Source organism: Chiloscyllium plagiosum, unplaced genomic scaffold (assembly GCF_037043375.1).
Source record: "Chiloscyllium plagiosum isolate Xiang-an unplaced genomic scaffold, Cpla_swu_hap1 HiC_scaffold_33, whole genome shotgun sequence".
NCBI classification, from domain to species: domain Eukaryota; kingdom Metazoa; phylum Chordata; class Chondrichthyes; order Orectolobiformes; family Hemiscylliidae; genus Chiloscyllium; species Chiloscyllium plagiosum.
In genome coordinates this window covers 1,366,720-1,384,241 of record NW_028270171.1, presented here as the reverse complement: position 1 = coordinate 1,384,241, position 17,522 = coordinate 1,366,720, and the positions used below count along the sequence as shown (strand labels likewise).

Below are 17,522 nucleotides of genomic sequence, written 5' to 3'. Positions count from 1 at the left end.
CAACATGAAAGATCAGTTAAGTACAATATTTAATTTTTTAAAATAAACAATCTTTATCCAGTGACATTTGTAAGCACAGGGCCACAAAACTACTGACTATATAAAAAGCCATCATGAAATATTATTTTGCATTGGCAGTGTTTTTATAAATAATTAACTTAGTAAAGTCAGATTTCCATTGACTGGTATCTCAGTGCACAGTTTCAACACAGACAAGGAGGATATTTGTCAGTGTTTAACTTTGGTACTTCCTTCCTGTTTAGCACAGTTTGGGCTTTTTCCACAGGAATGTTTAAACTCCAGCTAGCTTATTCCACACACAGTTCCTGTGATCCGGATTGAAACAGGGGCTGATCACGGCCTCTGCTTCAGCAATCCTACGCTGGAATCTACTGCGGTCCCGTGCATACTGTTCCCAAGGACCCTTTCGAGCAGCTCGATAGGCAAAATCCCATGCAATCATTGAATGCACTGTTACCACAGGAGAGAATCGAACCTGCAGGAGGAGGAGACAATGGTTAATTTACATCAATCCAAGTGGAGTTAGGCATTTATAGATGTACATATTAAGTTATTTTCTAACTGACCTGTTTGCAGTTATGACATGCCTGAAGCCAGGTGTCCTGGCTCAGAAGTAGGGACACTACCAGAAGAGCACCTAAGTTTGTGACTTAATTAAAATCTGACTAACCATTCCAGGCTAAAACAGAGTCTGAACCCCAGTCACAGGGTGAGATGAGAAGGCCAAATAGGGCAGGTTTCTGATTTAGAGTTAAGTCAGATCCTGGTCTTAGGAATAAATTTCGTTTTAACTAAATGCAGGAAGTGAAAGTAACAGGAGGGGTTCAGAGAGAATCAGACCCAGTCATGTTGACTGAGTCAGAGTCACTCAGACTGAGTCACTCTGCTTTTGTGTTTTTATTAGAGGAACATTGCATCAGCCTGGTAAACATGAAGAAATCTCACATTTCAACAACCTCACCTTGGACTCGGTTACTACAGAGACATCCCCCAATACTGGCCCCTGCTGTAAGGGAGGTTCTGTGTGAGGGGTGAGGATGTGACTGCTGAGCAGTACAACTACACAAGGGAATTCCAGCAGCAAGTGCTGTGTCACTGGTGCCTGAGCAGATGAGGACATTAAATTGCCACAGAATTTCCCCAAAGTTCCCATAATTTCCACAGTAACTGATTACTCAGATACAGTGCACCTTACACTATAATCCAGAGACAGACAAAAGGTGAATTACAAATACCTTTGAACATCAAAACCCACCTTTTTGACAGTTTTTCCATCTGACTTGGATGTTTTTGGTTTCACACTTGGGATGGAACAGTCTTCATTGTCAAGTTGGAGTGGTTTTGAACCAGGACTAGGTACATCCACCTCCTCTAGTCGCTCAGTACTTTGGTCTCTGATCTCTCTGCTATCAGTGGATTGATTTGTGGCAGCACAGACAGAGACACTCCGTGACTTAGAGAGATCAGTATTTTGATCAAATGAGTCAGTATTATTCTCAGCCTCTTGAGCATCACATGGTTTTGAGTCATTATAATTCTGTTTATTAGTTCCTCTGCTCTGCTGCCAGGTCAGGGCTGAAAAGTTCATGGGATTGTAAGGGTCATGGTCAAAAAAGGAGTTCCAAAGCTCATCAGCTTCACTTTCGTCACTTTGTTCGTAACCAGAACAATCATCTTCACCATCGACAGACCACTCACTGGACACAGCATCATCCTCTGAGTCACTGAGCCAATCGTCCTCCTCCACTAATTGCCCAGCTGGCTCCATCAGTACAATAATTGACTGGACGTATGGATTGGTACAAGTGGGCACCGAGTCCCTCTGACCTCCCCCAGCCACCTGTCCAGTGGCTGCAGGGAGAATGACCAGGTGAACTGGCAAGGCTTCCATCCTCAGGGGTAGGGGGTCCTCAGGAATGGTGGTCTTTCTCTGCAGGGCTGATACCTCACTGCTGTGCCCAGACAGTGGGTAAATGAGGCTGCTGCTCTGCACCATCTCTCTCAATCCCCTGTAGTTTGTACCGACACAATGGGACTCCCCACAACTGGGGAAACTGTAGACTGGATCAATGTACTGCCCACCGAGCTCGAGATTTAACTGCAACAACAAAAACAAAAAGAAATAAATCATTATAAATCATCAATTAATCTATCAGAGACCTCCCCTCCCTCCGAGGAGAGCGCATTCGGCCCATCCAGCTTGTGCTGGTGGACAGCTCTCTCTCTCTCTCTGTCCCCGGGCTGCCCCCGGCTCTGGGTACCTGAGGCTGCCGCTCTCGCTCTCCCCGGCTCCGGCTCCATCCCGGATCTCCGCGGCCTCTCTACCTGCGTCAGTGGATCACCCTCACGGTGGGGACAGGCATCTCCCGGTGGGTCCCTCAGTGGCTGGGTCTCTGTCCCGCTGGGTGGGGGGTCTCTGTCCGGCTCTGGCTCTGGGATCTCTCTGTGTGTTTCCGGTTTCAGTGGGATCGTTCTGTGCGCCTTTCCTCGCTGGGACTGTTTTTATTCTGTGCGCTGACGTAACCACCAGCCAATCAGGACCGTGTCCCCGCCCATTCACAACGTCACACCTAACGTCACAGCCCTGCCCCGCCCATCGCCTTAGCGGTTGGTTCCGGCGAGAAGCCGTTCAGCCCATCGTGCCCGTGCTCGCCCTGAGGGAGTGTGATCCCGGTTCCCGATCTCCCAGAGTCACCGCTGCCTTGTCCCGGGAGGCACTGACCCTGCCTCCAGCCCAGGACACAGTCACTGGGTCATACAGGAACAGGCCATTCGGCCCAACCCACCCGTGCCGACCAGATATCCCAAACTGAGCTAGTCCCACTTGCCTGCATTTGGCCCGTCCCCCTCTCAACCTTTCCTTTCCATGTGCCCATCAAAATGTTTTTTAAATGTTGAAATTGTACCACTTCCCATTGCAGCGAGAATCACTCACTGGGTGAAAAGCATTCTCCTACCTCACCATGGCCCTACCTTCTGTGTTCTCGAGTCCTGTGGTTTTTCTTTGTTTACTCTGTCCAGACCTTTCCTGGTTTTGGATATATTTATCAAATGCCTTCTCAGACCTCTCCACTCCATGGAAAACAGTCTCAGCTACTCCAAACTATCCACATCATTGAGATTCCACATTCCTAAGCCATTAATGTTTTCTTATTTTTCTCCATGCTCTCTCGATCTTTATATCTTTCTAAAATACAGTGCTCCAAACTGAACACAATCTTCAAGTCAAATCAACACTTTATTGAGGGTCCTCATACCTCTCTTTGTACCTCTACTTGTAAAGACTGGGTTGGATTCACAGACCTTACTACTTTCTTAATCTGCTCTGCAACCCTCAATAGTTTGAGGACATCTATCCCTAGGTCTCACTGCTCCTACATCCATTTAGGATGATGTCCTTTAGCTAAAATTCTCATCCTTCCTATCAAAATGGTCATTCAATTTTGTGTGTCTGCCCACTCCACCATCCTAGGGGGATGACTGATGAAGGGCTTATGCCTGAAACATTGACTCTCCTGCTCCTCGGATGCTGCCTGACCTGCTGTACTTTTCCAGCACCACTCTCTCAACACTCCACCATCCTGTCTATATCCTCCCAACGTCTCTTCCTGAATGTCCATGACACTTCCAAATATTGTGTCATTTCCAAATGAAACATACAGCATACCCACAGGCCCGGATAGAGTGGACATGGAGAAGATTTTTCCACTATTAGGAGAGACTGGGACGCAAGGGCACAGCCTCAGAGGGAAAGGGAACTGAGATGAGGAGAATTTCTTCAGCCAGAGGGTGAGGAATCTGTTGAATTACCGCGCAAGACTGTGGAGGTCAAGTCAGTAAAAACAAGGACTGCAGATGCTGGAAACCTGAGTCTAGATTAGAGTGGTGCTGGAAAAGCACAGCAGGTCAGGCAGCATCCGAGGGACAGGAAAATCGACGTTTTGGGCAAAAGCCCTTCATCAGGAATAGAGGCAGGGTGCCTGCAGGTTGGAGAGATAAATGAGAGGGGGGTGGGGGTGGGGAGAAAGTAGCAAAGAGTACACTGGGTGAGTGAGGGTGGGGATGGAGGTGATAGGTCAGAGAGGGGGTGGAGTAGATAGGTAAAAAGGAAGATAGGCAGGTAGGACAGGTCATGAGGGCGGTGCTGAGCTGGAAGGTTGGAACTGGGATGAGGTGGGGGAAGGGGAAATGAGGAAACTGGTGAAGTCCACATTGATGCCCTGGGGTTGAAGTGTTCCGAGACGGAAGATGAGGCGTTCCATCTTTCTCCCCACCCCCATCCTCTCATTTATCTGTCCACTCTGCAGGCTCCCTGCCTCTTTCCTGATGAAGGGCTTTTGCCCAAAACATCGATTTTCCTGCTCCTCGGATGCTGCCTGACCTGCTGAGCTTTTCCAGCACCACTCTGATCTAGACTGTGGAGGTCAAGTCGTTGAGTGCACTTAAGACAGATATAGTTAGGATCTTAATTGATTTGGAGTGGGGGTGAGTCAAGGGTTTTGGGGAGAAGGTGGGAGAATGGAGTTGAGAAATCTATCAGCCATGATTGAATGATGGATCAGACTCGATGGACTGAATGGCCTAATTCTGTTCCTATATCTTATGGTTTTATGATTTTATGTTAAAGTTGAACCCTGAAAATCCAAGTCACAGTCATGAACATAAATCAAGAAACAGGCTACAATTCTTCCAGCTTCTTGTATCCTCCTTTAGTTATCGCAGATGTGGTCAATCCTTCATTCAGTTTCTTCTGGTACCTTACCAATTTCGAGTGGAGTTAGATTTTCTTATACATTCTCTTTATTAATATTTCTCCCACCCAGCCTCTCTGCTCTTTCATTACAAACTTTGGCAGCCTCGTTTTTTTCTTGATGTGGAGGAGCCGGTGTTGGACTGGGGTGTACAACGTTAAAAATCACACAACACCAGGTTAAAATCCAACAGGTTTATTTGGAAGCACTAGCTTTCGGAGCGCTGCTCCTTTTTCTTGGTGAAGACAAGCCTTTGCTTTTTGTTTCTGCTCCTCATCAGCCCCACGTCTCAGTACTAGCCCTTCTGAACTTTCACTCTCAGCATAACTCTCACTTTACCATCCAGCTGTCAAACACTCTTGTCTGACACTCTCACTCTCACTCCCCAGATTATCATTCAGGGCGCTTGTCTTTACCAGAGCCTTGTCTTTCACTGGAGCTGAACTATCTCCTCTCTATCTGCAGACTGTTGTTCCCTTACACCTCTCCATTTACCCAGAGCCAAACCACAATGGGAGGTCACTGAGAGGTGATAGTTCGGAGGTCACAGCCTGGCTCATCAAGGAATGGTTTTCCCACAAAATGTCAGGTTTTGGGGGAGTGCTGGAGGGATGATGGCATGCTGACTGCGTACCCAGACTCTCCATGCTGTGTGTAGTTTACAGCTCAGCTCTGGTTAGACCCTCAGACACTCAGGCTCCTGTGCAACTCCCAGGGAAAATTTCTCTGCAGATACTTTCACTTTCACTGGACTATCACAGTTTACATTTTCAGATCATTACAGCAGAGTTCCTGCCCGTTTCTGTTTCTGTTATCTCATATTCCAACCGTGAGGCCATTCCTCGCCAACACTGGGTCCACCTCCACAACCAGCGACCGCTCTGCCCTTCACCGAGCAGGCAGCCCCCTACCCGTTCCCCTTCTCTCCTTCTCTCGCTTTCCCATCTTTCCATTCCCCCATCCCTCCCTCTCTCTCCCCCCACCCATCTGCCACAACCTTCTCCTTCTCTTTCACACTTCCCCCATCCCCCTCTCTCTCTCTCACCCGCCCTCTCCCTCTCTCCCCACTCCCCCCTCTCTCTCCCCCTTCCCTCTTCCCCCACCCCCCTCTCTCTCTCTCCCCCTTCCCTCTCTCCCCCGCCCTCTCCCTCTCTCCCCCGCCCTCTCCCTCTCTCCCCACTCCCCCCTCTCTCTCCCCCTTCCCTCTTCCCCCACCCCCCCCCCTCCTCTCTCTCTCCCCCTTCCCTCTCTCCCCCGCCCTCTCCCTCTCTCCCCCGCCCTCTCCCTCTCTCCCCACTCCCCCCTCTCTCTCCCCCTTCCCTCTCCCCCACCCTCTGGTCTCGCCGTTCTCTGCTATTCCCACACAAAGCGCTGGAAGTTGTGCTGGGAAATCTGACAGAAACTCCGCTCCTGGTCGTTGCGTCCGTCAATGATTCGCTCACCCAATGGATTTCCATCTGATCTTCCCTCAAATCCATCCCTGGACAAAGTAACAAACTCTACCTGCTTTGGAAGTTTGAGAGAATTATGGTTGTTTTGTACAACAGGCTTTGATTCAAGAGAGCATTACTCTGTATCTAACCCCGTGCTGACCCTGTCCTGGGTGTGCTCGATTGGGGAGTGGGGGGGGGGGGGGGGGGGAGGTGACAGGAAGCTTTACTCTGTATCTAACCCTGTGCTGTCCCTGTCCTGGGTGGGGGTGCTCGATTGGGAGGGGGGGTGGGGGGGTGACAGGAAGCTTTAATCTGTATCTAACCCCGTGCTGACCCTATTCTGGGAGTGTTTGATGGGGGGACAGTGTAGAGGGAGCTTGTTTTTCAGTTCAGAGTGTTTGATGATAAATTTCCATTTTAATTTAAGTATCACAGAACTGTGGATGCTGAAACAAAGAAAAAAATTGCTGGAGAAACTCAGCAGGTCTGGCAACTTTCTCTCCACTAGATGCTGCCAGACATGCTCAATTTTTTCAGAAATTTTTCCTTTTTTGAAGTTTGAGCCTGTTTATGAGCTACATCCTTTACAGATCCTCAAAACAATGAGGGGCCACTCATACTTTACCTCTTCAATTTATTATTTAACTGACTCCTAGTTCTGATGGCCTACAGTACTAGTCTGAAGCCTTTGTTTTTGTTAAAAATCACACAACACTAGGTTACAGTCTGGGTTTATTTGGAAGCACTAGCTTTCGGAGTGCAGCCCCTTCATCAGGTAGCACTTTTTGAATTTAAGTGCAACCCAGGACTTACCCTGAAGAAAATATGGAATAAAAGTTTATTTCCAGCCTGATATAAACCTGATGGCATATGTATATAATTATTTATTTTGTCTCTACACACCAAGTATCAGTCAGCCATGGTTTCTGCACATTATCTGCAGTGTCTTTTTTTATAGATATTTTTATTGAAAATTTAACATGTTTTTACACGTTTACAAAAGAAAACTAAAAAAAAACCCAAGTATAAACATTGATATACAATTAAATCTTAAATAAATAATAACCAAAATCTATCAAACAGAAAAAAAAGAGTGAGCTTTGTTTTTCACACAACTATAAGATTACAGTCTCAACAAATGATAATTAAATATATTAATACCAAATAACAGGGGAGAACAACCCCGCTCCTAAAGACAGAGATAAAATAGGATAAGGTAACCACCTCCCCCCGCCTACATTAACTAGACCCCCTGGCCTATATATATATATTAAAAGAAAAGGGGGGGGGGAGAGAAGATCGATAAGTGAAGAATAAATAAATAAACCCTTCTCCCCACCCCCTGGAGATAATATTAAACAGTAAGGTAATGTAAGGAAAAAGAAAGGGGGGTAAACTGGGGTGGGGAGAGGGCAAAACAACATCAATTAACTCTTACAATTTATCTGAGAGTCCAAAAATTCCTTGGCCTTTTCTGGTGATCCGAAGTTATACAAGGATCCTTCATGGCTGAAGCATAGCGTAGCTGGGTAGCGCAAGGAATACTGAATGTTTAAGTCCCTTAAACATTTCTTCGCTTCGTCAAACACCTTCCTTTTTCGGACCAAAGCTGGGAAAAAGTTCTGGAATAACATGATCTTGCATCCTTTATAAATCATGGCTTGGGGATCTTTCCCAAGATTTCTGGAAGCTTCTAAGAGCATCTGCCTCACCTTATAGCTCTGCAGCCGGAACAGGACCGGGCGGGGGTGCTGGTTCGAGCCGGGCCTGCGTATTGTGACCCGGTAGGCCCATTCTACCCTTACCCGGCCTGATCCAGCCTCCAGATTTAACAGCTGTGGAAGCCACTGCTCGAGGAACTGTTCGGGAAGGCCCAGCAAGCAAATATTCTCTAAGGTCTGGACTCGCTGTTCGAGAGTTCAGACCTGATCCTCAGCCGATTCTGTTATAGTCTCAGAGCTCGCGGCCTTTAGCTCCGCCCCTCCGACTCGGCGCTCGATTTCCTCGATGTCTCAGTCGTACTTTTGTAGCGCGGCCAAGAGTGAATTCCATCGGCTTCGGGATTCTTTAATGAAGGTGCCGATCTTCGCATCGAGTTTGGAGATTATTTCCGCGAGGCTCGCCACCGTAGGTAAGTCCCCCAGAGCGTCAGCTGGGGAGGGTGGGGGAGGGGCTCCTGCCTGCTGAGAGCTGCGGGCTCCTTTCCCCCTAGTCATTTTTACAGGAGATGAGACTGTTTAAATTTAGTACTGAGCAACTAATTATATTAAATAAAAACTATTTTAAATGATTTGGTGAGTGTGGTGGAGGCAGGTGGCCCACTTTGCCCAAGTCTTGGGAGGAGCACTATAGACTCAGACTTACTGAGTCACCGCCATCTTGGATCTCCCCTGCAGTGTCTTTAAATTCAGGTTTGAGCCTGCAAATCACTGACAGTCCATCAAATGGCTCTCTCTGAGTTGGGGTCGAACTTGATTCTCTTCAGCTGAGAGAACCCAGTCTCAAAGTATTGGGAAAGTGGCCTAAGCAATGTCACAACTCCTGTACTCAATACTCTGACCAATAAAGGAAAGCATATCAAACACCCTCACTACCCTATCTACCTGCGACTCCACTTTCAAGGAGCTATGAACCTGCACTCCAAGGTCTCTTTGTTCAGCAACACTCCCTAGGACCTTACCATTTAAGTGTATAAGTCCTGTTCTGATATGCTTTTCCAAAATGCAGCACCTCGCATTTATCTGAATTAAACTCCATCTGCCATTCCTCGGCCCATTGGCCCATCTGATGAAGATCCCATTGTACTCTGGGGTAACCCTCTTCACTGTCCACTACACTCCAATTTTAGTATCATCCAAATTTACTAACTATACCTCCTATGTTCACATTCAAATCATTTATATCAAAGTTAACGTTTCAAATCCAGTGACCCATCCTCAGAACATGTGCTGAGCTTTTTCAGCAACTTCTGTTTTTGTTTCTGATTTACAGTGTCTGTAGTTCTTTCGGTTTACATTCAACGTAAATATACTCACAGCGCTGATCATATATTCAACGTAAATATACTCACAGCGCTGACCATATATTCAACGTAAATATACTCACAGCGCTGACCATATATTCAACGTAAATATACTCACAGCGCTGATCATATATCGTTCAGTCTATGCCGTTTCCTTGCAGTTTATGTTTCCATTTGCTCCGTTTTAATGATTTTTTTTGTGTGAGAAACCCAAAGTGAAGAAACGTGCTTTGTCCAACAGCAGACTGCACACGCCATTCCTGGATTTAGGAACAATAATTTCAGTTGTCAGATCTAGTATCATTATAGGAGCCTCTCTCCACATCAACCTGAGCGATTCAATGACCATCGGCAACCCTGAGTTTGTCGAGTTAGGATCTGAACAAGAGGTGCTGAAAGGCTCTTGCTTTATTGAGTTTATAATCTTAACAAGAACTTTCATCATAAATAACTTTACTCACTGATGCTTGCTGCTGAATTATGATTATAACAACTGACGAAAGAATGAAAATCGGAACATTTCTGCAAATGTGACAAAGCTCAAATCTATACCAAACCTGGCTGGTGTCCCACTGTTGTGCTGGACGCTAGTCTCTTGTTTGGAATGCTATCTGCAAATGATTCTTGTATTTTGTCAGAAGCTGGCGATCGTGAAATGATGTTTGAGTTCAAGTCTTACACATTGCTGCTGCTGTAGAAAAACAATGACTGTTGGGTTTTCAAAACGGCCCTCAGCTTTTCAGCTTCTTTTATCTGATTCATTGCTGTGTGGTATTCCAAATTCCCCTTTTTTACATGTCAGTATACGTTGGTGACGTATAATGCAAATGCTCTTTTATCTTTTATAGTTGTAAACAGAAATTTCCCATTCCATGTTGAAGTTATATAGTTCTGTTTCTTTTTAGATTCTCCAGTTTCATCCTTCATTGTTATTGTTTCACTCTGTATTTTGTGCTGTCACTCTGCAACTGGTCACTCTGCAGCTGGTCACTCAGCAGCTGGTCACTCAGCAGCTGGTCATGATGGTCACTCTGCAGCTGGTCACTCAGCAGCTGGTCACTCAGCAGCTGGTCACTGCTGATCACTCTATAGCTGGTTGATACTGGTCACTCTACAGCTGGTCACCGCTGGTCACTCTGCAACTGGTCACTCAGCAGCTGGTCATGATGGTCACTCTGCAGCTGGTCACTCAGCAGCTGGTCACTGCTGATCACTCTGTAGCTGGTTGATACTGGTCACTCTACAGCTGGTCACTCTACAGCTGGTCACCGCTGGTCACTCTGCAACTGGTCACTCAGCAGCTGGTCATGATGGTCACTCTACAGCTGGTCACCGCTGGTCACTCTGTAGCTGGTCACTCTGCAGATGGTCACTGCTGGTCACTGCAACTGGTCACTCAGCAGCTGGTCATGATGGTCACTCTGCAGCTGGTCACTCAGCAGCTGGTCACTGCTTGTCACTCTATAGCTGGTTGATGCTGGTCACTCTACAGCTGGTCACTCTACAGCTGGTCACTGCTGGTCACTCTATAGCTAGTCACTCTGCAGCTGGTCACTGCAGCTGGTCACTGCTGGTCACTCTGCAGCTGGTTGATGCTGGTCACCCTACAGCTGGTCACTGGTGGTCACTCTGCAGGTCAGCCTCTGGACCCTTGCCTCTGGATTGTCTGGAATATTGCAGGTGGAGGCACGGGAGGTCATTGCTGTGTATTGTGGTCTATTTCCAGGGCTCCTGGTCAGATTGTATTGTTGGACATTGGATGTGGGATACAGCAATATTTGCTGGACAGACTATACTTCACCCAGCTTAGAGCTTTTAGGTAAGCAGCTGAAGAAAAAAATAACAGCAGGGTCGACAGAGAATGGGCACAGTAGTGGAACCAGCTGAGCTGCTTGTGCAGACAGTCTGCATGGATGGAGGGGCTGAATAGCCTCCTTTGTTTCCAATACTGTAATAAACTGGCTTCACACATCTGTTGGTAGTTCATTTCTTTTATATCTGTTTGTACAATAATAATCCTGCAATAATAATCCACCAGGACCTACACACCCCATGGAAATGCCAAGCAAGGGTACGTTCTCTGGAAAGCATGCAGCTCAATGTCAACATTCACACAGTGAGGGAATGTGGGCAGATCTCCTGTCAGACTCTGCAATTAACCAGTCAATTCTGACCTACCTTTTGGAGCTAACAGCCTGGTGTCCAGCTCTGAAGACGTTAATCTCTTTTCAGTTCTGACAGCTGGAAAATCTCTAAAAAGTTTGGACATTTCAGAAACTAAAACCCTTCCGCTGGGGAAATGATTCTATAAAGCCAAACCTGATTCTAGACTCAACTCAGAAACTAATGGTCACTGGTCTGATCTCTCTTTGTGACATAAAGGTTCAACTTTATAAATACGTTATAAACAAAGTAATCCTGCTAGGCACTTAACTTAAATCACATGCCTTCTTGGAAATGATGCCTTTAATTCACTGTTCCAAATTACTTTCTGACCTCTTAAAGATAAAGTACCTTCACAGACAGAACTGAAACCACAAAACTAAAGATAATAACATAGGACACAACAGTGAAGTGAGAAAGTGGAACACATTCTCATATGGAGAGTTGGAATCAGATCTCCAAATTATAAACATCTCCATGTTTATAGGAGACAAAACCAAGGGATACGGGAGAGGATGGGAGAGGATATGGGAGAGGATGGGAGAGGATATGGGAGAGGATGCATTCCTGTCTAATAAGACCAAATGGCCACTTTCTGTGCTTTATATTTTCAGGAAGCTTTTGAAAGATTTGGAGAGTCTGGCTGGATTATTGAAAGTAGGCTGGGAATGTGAGTAACTGGTGTTGATGATGTTCTCCTGGGAATTTGAACCTGTTGTGTAATCTCATGGAAATTGGACAGAGATAACTTGAATTACTGTACAGGCCTTGGAGAATTTCCCGAATTTCCAGCTGGTCAACACTAACACAGTTATCCTGAGATAAAGCCGTCAACTTGGATAGGAATTTACAATAGCAGAGCTGACTGTGAACACAGTCCCTAAGACAAACTCAGCGGGAGGTACCTCTGAACACAGTCCCTAACGCAGATTCAGGCAGGAGATAACTCTGAACACAGTCCCTAACACAGACTCAGGCAGGAGATACCTCTGAACACATTCCCTAATGCAGACTCAGGCAGGATATACCTCTGAACACAGTCCCTAACGCAGACTCAGGCAAGAAGGTACCTCTGAACACAGTCCCTAAAGCAGACTCAGGCAGGATGTACCTCTGAACACAGTACCTAATGCAGACTCAGGCAGGAAGGTACCTCTGAACGCAGTCCCTAATGCAGACTCAGGCAGGAGATACCTCTGAACACAGTCCATTTTGCAGACTCAGGCAGGAAGTACCTCTGAACACATTCCCTAACGCAGACACAGGCAAGATGTACCTCTGAACACATTCCCTAACGCAGACTCAGACAGGATGTACCTCTGAACACAGTCCCTAATGAAGACTCAGGCAGTGAGGTACCTCTGAACACAGTCCCTAAAGCAGACTCAGGCAGGATGTACCTCTGAACACAGTACCTAATGCAGACTCAGGCAGGAAGGTACCTCTGAACGCAGTCCCTAATGCAGACTCAGGCAGGAGATACCTCTGAACACAGTCCATTTTGCAGACTCAGGCAGGAAGTACCTCTGAACACATTCCCTAACGCAGACACAGGCAAGATGTACCTCTGACCACATTCCCTAACGCAGACTCAGACAGGATGTACCTCTGAACACAGTCCCTAATGAAGACTCAGGCAGTGAGGTACCTCTGAACACAGTCCCTAACGCAGGCTCAGGCAGGAAGGTACCTCTGAACACAGTACCTAACACAGACTCAGGCAGGAAGGTACCTCTGAACGCAGTCCCTAATGCAGACTCAGGCAGGAGATACCTCTGAACACAGTCCCTAACGCAGACTCAGGCAGGAGGTACCTCTGAACATAGTCTCTAACGCAGACTCAGGCAGGAGGTATCTCTGAACACAGTCCCTAACGCAGACTCAGGCAGGAGGTACCTCTGAACACAGTCCCTAACCCAGACTCAGGCAGGAGGTACCTCTGAACACAGTCCCTAATGCAGGCTCGGCCAGGAAGGTACCTCTGAACACAACCTAACGCAGACTCAGGCATGAAGGTACCTCTGAACGCAGTCCCTAATGCAGACTCAGGCAGGAGATACCTCTGAACACAGTCCCTAATGCAGACTCAGGCAGGAGATTCCTCTGAACACAGTCCCTAACGCAGACTCAGCCAGGAAGGTACCTCTGAACACACCCTAATGCAGACTCAGGCAGGAAGGTACCACTGAACACAGTCCCTAATGCAGACTCAGGCAGGAGTTATCTCTGAACACAGTCCCTAACGCAGACTCAGCCAGGAAGTTACCTATCAACACAGTCCCTAACGCAGACTCAGACTGGAGATACCTCTGAACACAGTCCCTAACACAGACTCAGACAGGTGATACCTCTGAACACAGTCCCTAACACAGACTCAGGCAGGATGTACCTCTGAACACAGTCCCTAACACAGACTCATGCAGGATGTACCACTGAACACAGTCCCTAACACAGACTCAGACAGGTGATACCTCTGAACACAGTCCCTAACGCAGACTCAGGCAGGATGTACCTCTGAACACAGTCCCTAACACAGACTCATGCAGGATGTACCTCTGAACACAGTCCCTAACACAGACTCATGCAGGATGTACCACTGAACACAGTCTCTAACACAGACTGAGGCAGGAAGGTACCTCTGAATGCAGTCCCTAATGCAGACTCAGACAGGAGATACCTCTGAACAGTACCTAATGCAGATTCAGGCAGAAAGGTACCTCTGGACACACCCTAACGCAGACTCAGACTGGAGATACCTCTGAACACAGTCCCTAACACAGACTCAGACAGGTGATACCTCTGAACACAGTCCCTAACGCAGACTCAGGCAGGACGTACCTCTGAACACAGTCCCTAACGCAGACTCAGGCAGGAAGGTACCTCTGAACACACCCTAACGCAGACTTAGGCAGGAAGGTACCTCTGAACACAGTCCCTAATGCAGACTCAGGCAGGATGTACCTCTGAACATAGTCCCTAACGCAGACTCAGGCATGAAGGTACCTCTGAACACAGTCCCTAACGCAAACTCAGGCAGGAAGGTACCACTGAACACAGTCCGTAATGGAGACTCAGGGAGGAGATACCTCTGAACACAGTCCCTAATGCAGACTCAGACTGGAAGGAACCTCTGAACACAGTCCCTAACACAGACTGAGGCAGGAAGGTACCTCTGAATGCAGTCCCTAATGCAGACTCAGGCAGGAGATACCTCTGAACACAGTACCTAATGCAGACTCAGGCAGAAAGGTACCTCTGGACACAGTCACTAACACAGACTCAGGCAGGACGTACCTCTGAACACAGTCCCTAACGCAGACTTAGGCAGGAAGGTACCTCTGAACACACCCTAATGCAGACTCAGGCAGGAAGGTACCACTGAACACAGTCCCTAATGCAGACTCAGGCAGGAGTTACCTCTGAACACAGTCCCTAACGCAGACTCAGCCAGGAAGTTACCTATCAACACAGTCCCTAACGCAGACTCAGACTGGAGATACCTCTGAACACAGTCCCTAACACAGACTCAGACAGGTGATACCTCTGAACACAGTCCCTAACGCAGACTCAGGCAGGATGTACCTCTGAACACAGTCCCTAACACAGACTCATGCAGGATGTACCACTGAACACAGTCCCTAACACACACTCAGACAGGTGATACCTCTGAACACAGTCCCTAACGCAGACTCAGGCAGGATGTACCTCTGACCACAGTCCCTAACACAGACTCATGCAGGATGTACCTCTGAACACAGTCCCTAACACAGACTCATGCAGGATGTACCACTGAACACAGTCTCTAACACAGACTGAGGCAGGAATGTACCTCTGAATGCAGTCCCTAATGCAGACTCAGAAAGGAGATACCTCTGAACAGTACCTAATGCAGATTCAGGCAGAAAGGTACCTCTGGACACACCCTAACGCAGACTCAGACTGGAGATACCTCTGAACACAGTCCCTAACACAGACTCAGACAGGTGATACCTCTGAACACAGTCCCTAACGCAGACTCAGGCAGGACGTACCTCTGAACACAGTCCCTAACGCAGACTCAGGCAGGAAGGTACCTCTGAACACACCCTAACGCAGACTTAGGCAGGAAGGTACCTCTGAACACAGTCCCTAATGCAGACTCAGGCAGGATGTACCTCTGAACATAGTCCCTAACGCAGACTCAGACATGAAGGTACCTCTGAACGCAGTCCCTAATGCAGACTCAGGCAGGATGTACATGTGAACACAGTCCCTAACGCAAACTCAGGCAGGAAGGTACCACTGAACACAGTCCATAATGGAGACTCAGGGAGGAGATACCTCTGAACACAGTCCCTAATGCAGACTCAGACTGGAAGGAACCTCTGAACACAGTCCCTAACACAGACTGAGGCAGGAAGGTACCTCTGAATGCAGTCCCTAATGCAGACTCAGGCAGGAGATACCTCTGAACACAGTACCTAATGCAGACTCAGGCAGAAAGGTACCTCTGGACACAGTCACTAACACAGACTCAGGCAGGACGTACCTCTGAACACAGTCCCTAACGCAGACTTAGGCAGGAAGGTACCTCTGAACACACCCTAATGCAGACTCAGGCAGGAAGGTACCACTGAACACAGTCCCTAATGCAGACTCAGGCAGGAGTTACCTTTGAACACAGTCCCTAACGCAGACTCAGGCAGGAAGTACCTCTGAACACAGTCTCTAATGCAGACTCAGGCAGGAGGTATCTCTGAACACAGTCCCTAATGCAGACTCAGGCAGGAGGTACCTCTGAACACAGTCCCTAACCCAGACTCAGGCAGGAGGTACCTCTGAACACAGTCCCTAATGCAGACTCGGCCAGGAAGGTACCTCTGAACACAACCTAACGCAGACTCAGGCATGATGGTACCTCTGAACGCAGTCTCTAATGCAGACTCAGGCAGGAGATACCTCTGAACACAGTCCCTAATGCAGACTCAGGCAGGAGATTCCTCTGAATACAGTCCCTAACACAGACTCAGGCAGGACGTACCTCTGAACACAGTCCCTAACGCAGACTCAGGCAGGAAGGTACCTCTGAACACACCCTAATGCAGACTCAGGCAGGAAGGTACCACTGAACACAGTCCCTAATGCAGACTCAGGCAGGAGTTACCTCTGAACACAGTCCCTAACGCAGACTCAGGCAGGAAGTACCTCTGAACACAGTCCCTAACGCAGGCTCGGCCAGGAAGGTACCTCTGAACACAACCTAACGCAGACTCAGGCATGAAGGTACCTCTGAACGCAGTCCCTAATGCAGACTCAGGCAGGAGATACCTCTGAACACAGTCCCTAATGCAGACTCAGGCAGGAGGTACCTCTGAACACAGTCCCTAACGCAGGCTCGGCCAGGAAGGTACCTCTGAACACAACCTAACGCAGACTCAGGCATGATGGTACCTCTGAACGCAGTCCCTAATGCAGACTCAGGCAGGAGATACCTCTGAACACAGTCCCTAATGCAGACTCAGGCAGGAGATTCCTCTGAACACAGTCCCTAACGCAGACTCAGGGAGGAGGTACCTCTGAACGCAGTCCCTAACGCAGACACAGGCAGTAAGCTACCTCTGAACACAGTCCCTAACGCATACTCAGGCAGGGTGTACCTCTGAACACAGTCCCTAACGCAGACTCAGCCAGGAAGGTACCTCTGAACACAGCCTAACGCAGACACAGGCTAGAAGGTACCACTGAACGCAGTACCTAACGCAGACTCAGGCAGGAGGTACCTCTGAACACTGTCCCTAACGCAGACTCAGCCAGGAAGGTACCTCTGAACACAACCTAACGCAGACACAGGCTAGAAGGTACCACTGAACACAGTCCCTAACGCAGACTCAGGCAGGAGATACCTCTGAACACAGTTCCTAATGCAGACTCAGGCAGGAGATACCTCTCTACACACTCTAACGCAGACTCAGGCAGGAGATACCTCTGAACACAGTCCCTAACGCAGACTCAGGCAGGAGATACCTCTGAACACAGTCCCTAACGCAGACTCAGGCAGGAGATACCTCTGAACACAGTCCCTAATGCAGACTCAGGCAGGAAGGTACCACTGAACACAGTCCCTAATGAAGACTCAGGCAGTGAGGTACCTCT

At 47.9% G+C, this 17,522-nt stretch overlaps 2 protein-coding genes across 4 annotated transcripts in view; both read right to left on the bottom strand.

Moving 5' to 3' along the window:
• LOC122542065 (sodium-dependent neutral amino acid transporter B(0)AT2-like) overlaps positions 1 to 17,522 on the bottom strand; it is a 186,851-nt gene that overhangs the window by 46,266 nt on the left and 123,063 nt on the right. The window lies entirely within an intron of this gene.
• On the bottom strand, positions 13 to 2,478 carry LOC122542071 (uncharacterized). 2 transcript variants are annotated; one of them, XM_087978163.1, is made up of 3 exons: positions 2,283 to 2,478; positions 1,277 to 2,119; positions 13 to 496 (listed from the first exon to the last, which is right to left on the bottom strand). In XM_087978163.1, exons 2-3 carry the CDS (start codon positions 2,015 to 2,017, stop codon positions 293 to 295), a joined length of 945 nt encoding a protein of 314 aa, XP_087834289.1. In that variant the 5' UTR covers positions 2,018 to 2,119; positions 2,283 to 2,478; the 3' UTR covers positions 13 to 292. The 2 variants fall into 2 exon arrangements, with proteins under 2 accessions (XP_087834289.1, XP_043535321.1); XM_043679386.2 differs by having other exon boundaries at positions 2,347 to 2,478.

Coding starts and splice junctions, on each gene's coding strand:
- LOC122542071 (XM_087978163.1), bottom strand. CDS start 2,017: ATGGTGCAGAGCAGCAGCCTCATTTACCCACTGTCTGGGCACAGCAGT. Junction 497..1,276: donor ATGGAAAAACTGTCAAAAAG/GTGGGTTTTGAT, acceptor CTCCTCCTGCAG/GTTCGATTCTCTCCTGTGGT.